Consider the following 15,037-nt stretch of genomic DNA (forward strand, 5'->3'; position numbering starts at 1 on the left):
CCTGTGCCTCACAAATACCATTTGTAACAGAAGCTGTATCACTGAGATTGGTCAATACTAGAGTTATTGTGCAATTTAGGATTTTGACCAACCTCAGATTGGCTTTATGATGTTAATTTCCTACTTAGTCGTTAACTGTGGATAACTAATTTGTAGGGACTATCTATTTATCATAGATTCAGAATGAGACAATCTCTTGAAATAATGTTAACCACTGAAGAGATGAATGACTTGGTGGTAGATTCCTAGAGAGAAGTTTGATTCAGAATGAAATTTTAATTCTAGATTTCCAGGATCAGGATCAAAATACTGTAATGAAATCAGCAGCTGGTTTCTATCTGAGATTCTATCTTGTTTAACTGTGGTTGACAGAGATGACATAAAAATGAGAACATTTAACTGAAGCTCTCTAGACTTTGGAACGATACATTAAATGGAGCCCAGCTCTACACAATGCTGTTCGTTTTGCAACCACAGACCCACACACTGTATGGCTTCTCTATGCCCTGGGCATCTTAAGCGACACAATCTTAATAGAAAGGAGTAGAGTATCTATAATGGTTCAGTTTTGTTCCTTCTACAAAGCTCAAACTATGCAACACATAACAGGTAACCCGCTCTCTAAGGACACTATCCTGCGAGTTGCTGAGCAACCTCAACTCCCACTAAGTCATTGAGAACCAAAACCAGGATGGCTGGCTCTGTTACTCTAGATGCACTTCCTTGTGTTATTACAAGCCCCTAAATATACCACCACTGCCAGATAGTACTTCAACCATTTGGCATTTTAAGGGGTGGGGGAGGAGGTTGGGGGGCGGGGAGAACTCCCTATCTGGAGATGATGCTGCTGTTTCCTTCTACATCACAGTGAAAACTTGGATTCCTTTTACCTTAAGGGCTTGATCCAGAACCCATTGAAGTGAATTCAAAGACGCCAACATTTATTTCAACATTCATTTATTTGGATCAGGCTCTAAATCATTAGCTTGGCACTGCCAACTGTATTATTAAATTACAGCATGCCTTTTGCAAAGCACTCTTGGGATTTCTTGGTATAATTAGGCCCCCAAAATATATGAGATTAAGTGGTTGTTGTTGATCTATTTTCCAGTAGTTATTTAAAAAAAAAGTAGTTAGTTAAGAGTCTTAAGTTCACATTTGTTTTTAGTGGCAAAAACCAGCAAAGTCCTGGACAGTTGCTGGGTTTCATACAGTACATGTGAGTGAGCCTGCAGGCATCTTCTTGTAAGAGAGTGGGAAATTGGTCAGTCTTTTGTTAACATTACATTATACTTCAAACGAAAGAAAAACAAAAATACCCTGCTAGATAATTTTGGGGGTGGAGGGGAGGAATGCCTTTTAAAATCCTCTAGGATGTTTTTTGGCTCTGCCACATTTTTCTGATTGCTGATTAAAAGTAATAACCAGGATGGAATTTATTTCATGCAGTCACATTTAAACTTAATTAAATAATGCTAAATCCATTACAGAATTCAGCATTGTGGGAGCAGATTAGTTTTATGCACCCAGATTGCCAAATATCGAAAACAAATTGCCCCCCCGTGTCCAACTAACTGCACACTGAGCATCTCCAGGGTAACACTAGCAATATGTGCAGAGCACGTCCTTATATTTTAATTAAGGATAAACTACCCAGTATGGAACATGTTGATAATTGGTAGAACACTATCCATACAGTCGCTATTCTAATGTATTTTGTCTGAATAAACACAAAAACAATGGAGGGAATCACTGTTAAGGTTTTTAGTATTCTTTTAATAAATATATGTGATACAGAGACACCCTGTGTTGCTATCTATGTTGTACTCCTTTGCATACTGGATGGCTACATTTCAATGACAAATATATGGCAGCATCATTTCTCACAGCTCTGAACTCCAGCAACCAAAACCAGATAATTGAATTAGTTGCACAATAGAACCATTTCTTTATTCCAGTATTTACACTCTTGCTGACAGGCCAACATTTCCAAAAGTGATGGATTCTGGATCCAGTCAGAAATACCTTAAAGGGGCCTCATTTTAAGAGAGCAAATTCAGCCCTTTTAAAAAGATATTTCAAGTTGGGCACCCAAAAAATAAATATATAAACAATGGCATCCAAAATCACTACCATTTCTGAAAGCCTGTGCTGCAATATGCATCCCAAATCTAACCCAGAAACCAAAAAAAACCCCATAACATGGGGGAAATGGGTTAGGCCACAGTTCTGACACATACTGAAAATGATGACAGTCTGAAAAGGTATAAAAAGATGCTCCCATTCCATTCTTCTTTAAATCCCCTAAGTATTTGAGAGACACCAGCACTGACCAAATTCTGCGCCTGGAGGAAATCCAAAACCAGGCAACTGAAATCAATGGACTTACATTTACAGAGGAGGCACTAGCCCATTGTTTCGGATTCTTATTCACCAGCAGCTACTGATTCAGCACTGGCATTGCCCATAGGGCGCGTGAATTCCCAAACACTATTCTGCAGACAGCACTATTGAGACTGATACAAGTTGCCTTTAAAGACTTATCAATTTTACCTTATGTAGGGGGTAAGGATCACAGTATTTGTACCTCTGTATTGTTACCTCAGTATTTGCAATAATCTCTCTGTTTCCCTAATCTTTACTCCAGAGAATGCTGCAAACACTGAGGTAACATTAGATTTGTTAGCTAGGGGAGCTGGTCAGTTTTTAAGAGCGACAACCATTTTATTTTAAAAACCCAGCAAGTAAGCAAACAGTCATGTTGCTTTACAAGTCTGCTAGAAAAAACAAGTGAGATTGCATTATTTCCCAGATGGAAAGAGACAAACACATCAGGGAAATAAGATTTATATATAAGTTGCCTACAAAAGCAATAAAACAAGAGAAAATAAATAGAAATTAAGTATCAGAGGGGTAGCCGTGTTAGTCTGGTTCTGTAGAAGCAGCAAAGAATCCTGTGGCACCTTATAGACTAACAGACGTTTTGCAGCATGAGCTTTCGTGGGTGAATACCCACTTCTTCGGATGCAAGGAAGTGGGTATTCACCCACGAAAGCTCATGCTGCAAAACGTCTGTTAGTCTATAAGGTGCCACAGGATTCTTTGCTGCTTCTACAGAAATTAAGTTATTAACTAAACATACTTGATAGCATCCTTTGTAGCAAGAGAGAAGCAACTTGGCTGGATTTATTAATATACTAAATTGAACACACAATATCTTCTGTGCCTGCTAAAAACTTACCGATATACTACAGGACTCTCCATCTCGTTCTGCTTGAATTTCCAAGTTTCCTAGGTGCAGGATGGAAGCTATTATCTTAAAAATGCTCATCTGATGGGACTCTTTCACTCCTGAAAGAAACAATTGACATCCAATTTTCACAACATAAAAAGTGGTTTACTCTCTTTTAAAATATTTATACGGTTCAATTTCCTTTCCGAATGGATGATTTCAAAAACAGTCAGAATGCCCTCAATAAACCATCATCATTCAAGGTGACAGCTGAGATTGCAAGAGGAACTTCTCACACGAACTGTTAAATCTTCACACCCTAAACAATCATATCAAGGCGATTTTATTACAGATGGATCGGATACTATTTTAAACTTGCATGAAAGCTAAGAAACTACTCTATGATGATCATTTAAACTCATTTGGGATTTCAATTCAACCAACTGCAGAGGAGACTGTATAGGGGCTTGCTTTGTTTTTTATAACACAAAAGGGCAAAACTGCTTACCTGTAATAATTGTAAGATCGTACAAACAATTGTGGCGCACAAATTGCAGGCCAATACCAGTGAAACCAGGTTAAGCTATGCTACTGCTGTAAGCCAGTATTAAAAATTGTTACTGGGTATTAATAGTGCCAAGGAAGATCACTTACTCAGATAGTCCCCATTGGAGTCACTGGACTCACTTTTTATGAGTGAGAGGTCACCAACGTGAGAGAGTTGTACAATACAGCCCTTAACATCCGAGCTACACGGATGACTGCCCAGTTTGCATGGCCCACTCCCATTTGCACCTTCAATTTAAAGTTTTTGGATGTGCACAAAAATGCACATCCAAAACTGCACGTCAAAAAAACTTGCATGTGAGTGATAGATGTACTTGTTAATGGCTTTCCATTGCTGGTGCAAGACTTTCCCTTCTCAAGTGTTTTCTGACAGATTCTTGTTAGCTTCTGCAGCAGGAACATCACTCTCAGAAATCTGAACATCACTCTCAGAAATCTTGTTACCCTGCAAAATCTCACTTCAAATCTCAGCAGATTTCTGTTCCTCTTTAAATGTTCACTGCGTGCTCCACACATCATGTTCTACAGGTTTATGACTTGTTCTAGATGTTCTCAGTCTGTCAAGCCTGCCTTTATATCTCCAGAATTTTTTTTTTATCATCAACAGTGGTGGAAAAAATAATTTAGGGTTAACAAAAAGCAATACGACTTGGCTGCTCTATGGCACTGTCTGTCAGAGGTAAATGTGGACAGGCTAAGGGATTTGCAGATGAGCGCAGGGAGTTTGCATCATGCATGGACGGCTGAGTGGAAGAAGGCATGGTGGTGATTTTATGAAAAGCTGACACATGCACATAGGCTTGGAGCACTAGTGGAGGGGTGGGACTTGAGGAGACACAAAGCCAGTGAAGGGATTTGAAGAGCATGCATGACATGATCAAACTGACAGATAAGGAAGGTAACTTTAGTCCACACAAAATGCAGATACTAAAGCAGGAGCAACGTCTGTGGGAGGTCAGAGGAGGACATTTCAGTAGTTAAGGCGGGATGTTATGAGGACTTGAACAAGAGATCTGGCTCTGGGGTGAAAGGAAAAAAACTTTCAGACCTTGAACATGTTCAGAAGGGAGAAACACCAGGATCTGGATGCAGCCTGGACGCGGGGGGAGGAAGGAGGACCAGAAAGGGAGGAGACAAAAAGAATTCAGATTACTAGCCTAAAAGATGGGGAGGATGGTGATGGATTTATAGTGATAAAGGAGGGTGGAAAGTGGAGAAACCTTGCAAGGAAAAAAAATGAGAAACTCAGGTTTAGCCATGTTCAGTTTAAGATCCTGACAAGACATCCAAGAGTGGATGTCACAGAGACAGGAAAAGACACGAGATTGGACAGAAGGAGACAGATCAGTGGTGGAGAGAACTTTATGAGTCATCAGCATAGAGATGATCACTGAAACTATGTAAGCAGTTGCAGCTGTCCAGAGACAGAAGTGAAAAGACTAGGGGGCACAGAGCTGGAACCTGGGGACACCCTCAGAGTGCAACAGAGAAGAGGAGAAAGAACAGGAGTACTTGTGGCACCTTAAAGACTAACAAATTTATTGAAGCATGAGCTTTCGTGAGCTACAGCTCACTTCTTCGGATGCATAGAATGGAACACACAGACAGGAGATATTTATACATACAGAGAACATGAAATGGTGGAAGTATGCATACCAACAGGAAGAGTCTAATCAATTGAGATGAGCTATCGTCAGCAGGAGGAAAAAAACTGTTTGAAGTGATAATTAAGATGGCCCATCTTAATTATCACTTCAAACAGTTTTTTTCCTCCTGCTGACGATAGCTCATCTCAATTGATTAGACTCTTCCTGTTGGTATGCATACTTCCACCATTTCATGTTCTCTGTATGTATAAATATCTCCTGTCTGTGTGTTCCATTCTATGCATCCGAAGAAGTGAGCTGTAGCTCACGAAAGCTCATGCTTCAATAAATTTGTTAGTCTTTAAGGTGCCACAAGTACTCCTGTTCTTTTTGCGGATACAGACTAACACGGCTGCTACTCTGAAACCAGAGAAGAGGAGGAGCCAGCAAAAACAGACACACACAAGAGTCGGAGGGACAGGAGAACCACGAGAGGACAGTATCTAAAAGCCTAGCATGAGCAAGATGTGAAGAAGGAGAGGATAACTGACAGCCTCACAAGCAGCAGAGGCCAAAGATGAAGATAGAGCCCCTGAAACTGGACCAGGAGAAATGAAAGAGAAAAAGATGTACACCTGAAATTTGAGTGTAATTCAGAGACTCTCAACCTGGGAGGGTAAGTGAAGGACGCACCTGTAACAGGGCATATGATAATCCCCTGTCAGGGGCGGCTCCAGGCCCCAGCACGCCAAGCACGTGCTTGGGGCAGCATGCCACGGGGGGGGGCGCTCTGCCGGTCGCTGGGAGGGCGGCAGGCAGGCAGCCTTCGGTGGCACGCCTGCGGGAGGTCCACCGAAGCCGCGAGACCAGCGGACCCTCCGCAGGCATGCCTGCGGGAGGTCCACTGGAGCCGCGGGACCGGCAGAGCACCCCCCACAGCATGCCACCGTGCTTGGGGCGGCGAAATGTGTAGAGCCGCCCCGTCCCCTGTGATCGGTGCAGCCACAAGATCAGCGACCCCTTGTCCCCCGAACAGGCAGCACACACAGTGCTAAAAATCTCCTCTTCCAAAATAGCAAGGAATAAAATGAAGTGCCGCGAGGAACTAAAAATTACATTTAAAAGATTAACTACAGTTAAAGAACAGGAATAAACCCCTGCAAATGTATAAGATTCTGAGAGAGCCAATTATTTCCTCTATTACAAATTATTTTCCTTATAAGTAGTCAGTACTGCAGTCAGGTCACCTAGGTGGCAGATTGCTGTCCTGTACTCTAGAGGAACACTGCATATGGTTATTAATATTGGGACATTCTGCCATTGGCTACATGTGCGTGGCTTCCACTGACTACAAGGTGAACTGTGTATACACAGTCAAGAGTCCAATTTGGCCCATTATTTCTATTGCTCTGATACTTGGCAATGACAGTATGACGGTGTATGCAATGCACACATCACCCTGTGTTTAGCCAGGCTGAATAGGAACTAAGGTAGAAAGTAAAGATATTGTTGCACCTCTTGGAAACAGGAACAAAACTGAGACTAAATGAAAATGGCCATGTCACTTTAAACCTAAAGTGTTCCATTTGGGGTAATCTCTAGTCAGTCATTCTCCCAATTCCCCGCTCTGTTTCACTAGCTATTGATGCGAGTGTAAGAAACTTGGTGTAATCCTCCCACATTCCCTACCCAGATAGCAAAGTAAAACCAAGTAAGTAAAAAAGAAAAAGGATTTATGCCTCCGACGGTTACATTATTACATTAGGGCTTGTGCAAAGTATTGAAAGCCATTGCAAGACACAGACATCCAAGTGTTCCACTAGGAAGCTTTCCAACTGGACCCTTTCAAATAATCCCTTACCAAGCAGAGTGAAAGCATGTCTGGTTTTCTCAAAATCATCAGCATCATCTACTCCATCAATAGTTGTGTCGCCGCCCATAGAAGTGTAGAAAAAGTCTTCAGCACATGCTAGGAGAAGAGAAAAAACACAGAATAAATGGAGGCACATCACCTGCTGCTTACATTTAGTTGTACTTACTTTAGAACACTTCCCATGTAGCCGCCCCAGCTGCCCACCTTAGAAGGCAGATGGTCTCAAAACGAAGCTCTGCTCTAAAAAGTGACTACGTAAAAATAGTCTGTGCACACAATCAGATCTGCTTGTTTTAGCAATAAGCACGTTGTGCTTTCTATTCCAGATATCTCTGTAGTGCCAACTCGACAGCGAGGAGGAGCTGGATTCTGTTCTTTCTTGTATATCAACAAAATTGTTCTCGAAGTTCCAAGCAGTTACACCTGTACAAACCCACAGTGGAAGTTACACATGTGTCACAGACGGCTGAATTTTGGTCTGTAGAACATTTCTGCCAGAGACAGTAACGGAAGGAAAGACCCACTTTGACTCAGACCCTAAAGTTTACACGAGTTTGAGTATGTATGTCTGGCAGTTGGGGGAAAAAAAGTTTTTCCTTGTAAGCAAATTTCGTTTGATACAGCAATCAATCGGATCCAAACCTGGAACTCCATGTTGCCCGTTTTGAAGAGTTATTTTTCAGCATAGAACTACTTCCACTTTTATTGAAGTGTGAACAGTTTGGCACAATGTAGCGTGCATTTACTGTCTGCTCATGGGAGAAAATATCAATTGCACTGCACAGAATTTATTGTCTCTGCCTGAACCTACATAATGTGTATATTTAAAGCTTCCCATCTCTACGATTAGTTCAGCTCCTCTGCTTGATTAACTAGCCATTTGACAAGCTCATCTTTGGGACAACGAGCAGGAACTCGGGGGGGGGGGTGTTAAGTGAAATAGCTGTATTTTAAACATGCGCGAGCAACTTATCCTGCACTGTGCTTCTTGATGTATTATTGGCTGCGTACTGAAATGCAGGGACAACCAAGCAAATGTTGGTAAACACAGTCACACTATTCAGTAAAATGAACTTTGTGGAACTGTCTATATTTGAATGCAACTTTGCCAGGCCCTCCATGTGCACGATCCCTATTTGAAGCCTATAGGAGTTCAGCACATGGATGGATAAAATGACTGGAACAGAGGTAACTAGATCTGTGTAAAATTTAACAGAACACTAAACAAAGTGTAACTTCCCTGAATTGGTGGTTTTATTACAGGAATAAAACTCCAGCTAGGTGTACCAAGTAGTTTGCTGAGGTTTGCCCCAATTTTTTCCCAGCCTAAGTGGAGTTTTGAGCAAACTCAGGACTGAATTTTGGGTGGAAACCGTGTGAGAAACATGCTAGTTTCACATCATTTGGACTTGACACCAGGCAAGTCTTGGTTAGTTTCATAAGGAGGGTTTGAATTGTTTCAAATACAAAGTCAATGTAAACCCACATGAGCAGAAAGCAAAAAATGGTTCTCATGAACCCCGGCAACCTGAAGCTGTGGAATTTCAAGCTGTTCCAATGGAAGCACTATCACTAGAAGGTACAGAGCCCACAAAGAGTTAAAGCTTGTAGGAAATAGCAAATCTCTTGCAGATTTCAGTGACAACAGAAAAGACTCCTGTATTATTGCTCAATACAGACATTTACAACCAACTAGAAGAATTCAAGGCACAGGCAAAGAGCCATAAATGCACTTTATTAATTTCTCTGAGTGAGCCAAGCCTTGCTAGAAAATTAAAGCTAAAAGGGAAACTCTTGTGCAGCCACATTTTTCGAGACTCTTAAAGGCTGCTGGGTAATAGTATGGAAAGAACTGCCAGGCTGCTTAGCTGGCATTCCACTTTTAAATGTGATAAGAGAGGCTTGCCAAGTAGAGCTTGGAAAGATATTAGACATGTAAATACATTATTATAATATTACGAAACAATGGGGAAAACAGTCTACTGGGCAGACGGGTAAAAATCCATTTTGGGCTGCCAGTGACTTTTAAAAACTCCTCAATAATGCCACCTGAATGTCTCTCCTCATTCATAACCTTACCATGTGCATTTGGTCAGGTGTATGTTCAGGTTGGGAGTATAGACAACATTAACACTTCTTAAACACATACTCCAGTGGGTCCCACAGGCATCACTAACCATACTCGCAGTTCTGTGGTCTAACACTGGAAACATCTATTTGGAGTTAGTCAATCAAGCCCCCTGCCAGGTCAGGATTGTTTACCAACATTATTGATAGTTTGTCCAGCCTAGTTTTAAATATCCCAAATAACTAGGTGTCCAAGAACTTCCTTTGGGAGGGACTCCACAGTTTAACAGATCTCATTTATGTTAATAGGTTATTTTTATTTTAACCAAATTTTTCCTTTCCTAAATTTCATCCCATTACTCAGATATAGAACCATGTAAACAATAAGGGACAGAGACATCGTTTGTTTTCTGGAATCCTGATTTTGGGGTGGGTGGGGGACATCACTGGAAATAAATAAGATCAGTTCTTTGATCCCCATTATAAGCCTTTATTCTACAGGTGTAACAGCAGGAATCAATTTTGCCCTTCAGTGTAATCCCAGTAGCCTCAATGAAATTACACCAGAGATTAATATGGACCACTATGCTAAACTAATCATTTGGTTGAGTATCTGTTTCACTTGGTCACTTGGCCAAATGACCAGAATTGCCAGGTATTTGGCCAGGTAACTGAAATTATGAACCTTGAAAATTATTTATTGCTTACACCACACAAGGTGCATTGTGCTTGCAGACAATACAAATAACAGCTCTGTGCTCCAATGAGCTTAACGATCTAACTTTGATAGAACACAGCAAAGCGTGTGTAAGAGGAAGGCAACCTCTAGGAACCTGAATGCAGAGGCACAGTAAATGTGCTGAGTCATCTTGTATGTATGAAATGCAGCGTAATAACTGCTTAGTCACATAGCAGATGGATTCATTTAGGCTTGTGGCTTAGATTGAAAATAAGAGCAAATCTCAGGCAGGTAGCAAGTCTGAAAACCTACCACTGCAATAAAGGACACAGAGATCAGCATGGGGATCTCGCGTGGTTATGTGCCCTAACCAAGTTTACTCAGTTTCAAAACTATAGCTTGATTAAAATAAGGTGACTACATATACTTGTAACTAATTTGATACAGAACTATGTATACAATGCTTTAACCATGCTGTGGCACAAAAATCTGCTGGGTGGACAGAGGAGCTATCCATTTGCCTTTTAATTGAGGATGTAAGCACCATAGAGCAGGGACTGTATTTACCTCTGCAGGCTGTTTAGCACAAGAGACATTGTAATACGGGGTGCTTCCTCTTTTTTCCCATTCTGGAGAAACCTGGCCAAGTTAAGGTTTGTAGACCAAAACCCCCCAAAACCCCTGCTGAAATTCTGGCTGTTTTTCATCTTCATCTTCCTTTTAAGATCATGTGTATCAGGCTGACATTTGCATTTTTAAAAATAAACCTCGAGAAAGCCACTTTGATACTCATTTAAAACATTCACACCGATTTTAACAATTGCAAACCCCTCTGATTCACTACTATGTTACTGCCTTGTGCTGTGTGTTAGCACCGTTAATTATTTTGATTAATTATTTTCAGGAAGTGCATTGCATAGCACTTGGGAACAGTCCAGTTTAGATAAAAACTGAAGCAATTCTAGACTTAATCATTGTATTTCTTATAAAATGAAACATTTAAACCCAGATCCTGCACTTGACCCACATGCAGAATTATCCCAGATTTCAATGGGAATTTAACAGACAGTGTGGGTGAGGAATGGGACCCTTACTTGATCACCTCTACAGATCTAAAATTGGCTCAAAGCCGGTTAAGTCAGAACTAGAAATAAGTTAACTGTCTTAACCCATGAACATCATGCTTGTTGGCACAACTGGCAGTGGATACTGAAGAAAGGCATAGGAATAAAATTGCAAAGGTGCTGCAAATTAGCCCTGAGACTCATTAACAGGGCTGGGGGGGGGGGGGGAAGGATTGCAAAGCACTTAAGCAAACAGTGCCTGGCAATACCTATAATTAGAACTAGCGAAAAAATAAAAAATTTAGACAACATTTGTGAACAATGATTGGTGATTTTCAGCCAGCTAAGACAGTGGTTGAAATATTCTGAAAATTCAAAATTTTGAGACAAAATAAAATAAAATAACCCTTGTGGTTAGTGCCATGTCATTCTCCCAGAAGCACTGGCTCCTCTCTTCACTCAAACTAAAGACTAATATGAAAACGTGTAACATACAAATTTTCTTTACTTCTTTTCTGGGGTTAAATAAAGTTTCAAGTTCCTTTTGTTTTTCGTCATGAAATACAGCAGATTCCATTTAATAGCAACTCTGATAATAGCAACTTCTGGTAAATGGAAACATACTGCCAGGAACCAATCTTGTCCCGTCAACACCAATGTTAATGGGATTCAGATAGTAGCAACAGGCATGCCACTAAAGTAAACTTTTTTTTTTTTTTATTAAAAGAGAGAAGGCCCTCTGAGCATGCACAGCTGAGCACTTCCACTGTGTGCCATGGCTTCCAATCAGTGGACCTATCTCTTGCTGTTACAGTCCAGGTCCTGGAGATCCTATGTGAGCCTGGTGCTAAGCAAGTGACAGGACCCAAGCGGTTTGGTGTCTCAAAGTTTTGCGCGTTCAGAAGAACAGCCATAACTTTTTACAGGAGAACAGGAATGGCACACACCGAGGCTACGAGCGCCAATGTGAGGGAAACGAGGCAGATGTTGGTAAAACCCTGGGGCTCTGGTTTCAGCATAAGCTTGGCCAAGGTGCTCAACTCTCAAGACCGATGTTGTAACAGAAAGTGAATCAGCGGGGGGCCTAGCAGGGGAAGGACTTTAACCCTTCAGATGGAAAGCCCAGCATAACATGGTTCAGTGTAAGGAGCATGACGAGAACCAAGATGCTGACCTTCTGGCTGCTACTGAATGGCGGGCAGACACCCTACCCAGCAATCTAGAGCAGTACAGTAGGACTGTGTTCTGCTTTGCAGTATTTCTTGTGACACACACCAAGCTGAAATTTCCTAAGTTTGCTCTAAGCCAGCCGTTCTCAAAAACTATGGGTCGGGACCCCAAAGTTGGTCGCAACCCCGTTTTAATGGGGTCACCAGTACTGGCTTAGATTTGCTGGGGACTGGGGCCGAAGCTGAAGCCTGAGGGCTTCAGCCCTGGGGCTCAGATTACAGGCCCCTGCCTGGGACTGAAGCCCTGGGGCTTCGACTTTGGCCCCACTCCCCCACCTTGGACAATGGGGTTCAGGCTTCGGTCCCCCTCCTGGAGTCATGTAGTAATTTTTGCTGTCAGAAGGGGGTCACGGTGCAATGAAATTTGAGAACCCCTGCTCCAAGCATTATGGTACACTATACAACATTACTGTGTATCATGTTTGGTTTTCTTTAATACTTAAAGTTAATAAACAGTTTCACAGCTACTGTTCTGTACCATCTATTATTGTTCCATGCTCCCCTTTCTATGTATCCCCATGAAAACAGTTCCTTCTGCTTACTGGCAGCTTCTGGATAATAGTATATTTTAGTGTAAAAAACTGCAAAGGTACTTTTGGTCAAAAATTTCCACTGGTGAATTATGAAAAAGCTTAGGTGAGGTGTGCAGGCGTCATCTGTAAGATAGAGACCTTAATCTTCACATATCTCCTACAAGTGAATGTGGACATATATCTGTATTTTCATATTTTGCTTATGTATTTTACAGATTGGCAGAAATAGACCCAGACAGGTAAGTGGAAGGGCATGAATAAGAACATAAGAACGGTCATAGTGGGTCAGATCAAAGGTCCATCTAGCCCAGTATCCTGTTTTCCAACAGTGGCCAATGCCAGGTACCCCAGAGGGAATGAACAGAACAGGTAATCATCAAGTTGTGACGTTGCACTCTATATGATTTTATGAAAGCATGCTGAGGAGTGTGAATATAATGTAACTAAAATATGCTTCATGCAAAAGGTCTCTTGTAAGGTATCATTACAAAGCTTAATCTACTGAGTGTGGTCATCCTATGTGTATGAATGTATCACTCTTGTATCTGAAACTAGAAATATGAAATATAACTCTGAGGGCCTATTGTAATTATGCAAAGTGTGGGCGATTAATGGTAGTTTGGAATCTTGATGGCTCCCATCAACCAGGACAATTGACTGTGGATGGCTCTGTTTGCAGGCAGGCCTTCCTGTGTGTCAGGCTGGGGGGAATGAAGGCTTGGGGGGGGTCTTACAGTGACATGTGATGATGTCACCTGAACTGGAATCCATCTTTAACCTGGTGTTTTTCCATTGAGAAGGAGGGGTGGGACCCCAGAGGGACAAAAGATTCCTGCCTTATGCAAAAGATAGATAAGTGGGTGGAACAGAATAAGGGGGCGGCCATCATGAGAAATCCCCTAGCTACCACCTGAGCTGGAACAGGGGCTGTACCAGGGGAAAGGATTGTGCCCAGACTAGGAAGGCCTCCAGTCTGTGACAGAAACTTATTGAAACATCTGAGGGTGAGATTTTATCTGTGTTCAGTTTTTATTACTGTATTAGTCTTAAACTTGCGTCTTTTGTTTTATTTTACTTAGTAATTCACTTGGTTCTGTCTGTTACTACTTGGAACCACTTAAATCCTAATTTCTGTATTTAATAAAAATCACTTTTTACTTATTAATTAACCCAGAGTATGTATTAATACCGGGGTGGGGGGGGGGAACAGCTGTGCATCTCTCTCTATCAGTGTTATAGAAGGCGAACAATTTATGACTTTGCCCTGTATAAGCTTTATATAAGGTAAAATGGATTTATTTGGGGTTTGGACCCCATTGGGAGTTGGGCATATGAGTGTTAAAGACAGGAACACTTCTTAAGCTGCTTTCAATTAAGCCTACAGCTGTTAGGGGATGTGGTTCAGACCTGGGTCTGGGTTTGCAGCAGGCCAGTGGGTCTGGCTCAAATCAGGCAGGGTACTGAAGTCCCAAGCTGCCAGGGCAAGAAAGCAGGGGAGAAGTAGTCTTGGCACATCCATTGGCAGCCCCAGGGGGTTTCTGTAATCCAACCCATCACACAAGTGATCCATCCTCTGTTGCCCATTCCCAGCTTCTGGCAAACAGAGGCTAGGGATGCCATCCCTGCCCATCCCGGACCTATCCTCCATGAACTTATCTAGTTCTTTTTTGAGCTCTGTAATAATCTTGGCTTTCACAACATCCTCTGGCAAAGAGTTCCACAGGTTGACTGTGCATTGTGTGAAGAAATACTTCCTCTTGTTTGTTTTAAATCTGCTGCCTATTCATTTCATTTGGTGACGCCTAGTTCTTGTGTTATGAGAAGGAGTAAACAACACTTTATTTACTTTCTCCACACCAGTCATGATTTTATAGATCTCTATCATATCACCTCTTAGTCGTCTCTTTTCCAAGCTGAAAAGTCCCAATCTTATTACTCTCTCCACATACAGAAGCCGTTCCATACTCCTAATCATTTTTGTTGACCTTTTTTGAATCTTTTCCAATTCCAATATTATGTACTAGATAGGTCAGTGTCAAAATCCAAGTCATTGCTGTGTGATCTTGGGCAAGCTGTTTAACTTCTCTGAGCCTCAGATTCTTTATCTGTGAAACAGTGGCAATCCTGTTCAGCTGTTTTTTGAGACACAATTAAAACGTGTGTAAAGAAGGATCAGTGGACACCAATCTTGAGGCCTGTCACTGGGA

The 15,037-nt window shown here is 41.6% G+C and overlaps 1 protein-coding gene across 2 annotated transcripts in view; it reads right to left on the minus strand.

Moving 5' to 3' along the window:
• The window catches only part of MYO5B (myosin VB), a 353,047-nt gene that overhangs the window by 144,597 nt on the left and 193,413 nt on the right, over positions 1-15,037 (minus strand). For both annotated transcript variants that reach the window (XM_045022478.1, XM_045022477.1), the window contains exons 8-9: positions 7,247-7,354; positions 3,242-3,351 (exon numbers count right to left, since the gene is read on the minus strand). In XM_045022478.1, coding sequence (XP_044878413.1) covers positions 3,242-3,351; positions 7,247-7,354 — 218 coding nt within the window. The remainder of the gene's footprint in view (positions 1-3,241; positions 3,352-7,246; positions 7,355-15,037) is intronic.

This window comes from Mauremys mutica, chromosome 6 (assembly GCF_020497125.1).
Source record: "Mauremys mutica isolate MM-2020 ecotype Southern chromosome 6, ASM2049712v1, whole genome shotgun sequence".
Classification (NCBI taxonomy): Eukaryota; Metazoa; Chordata; order Testudines; family Geoemydidae; genus Mauremys; species Mauremys mutica.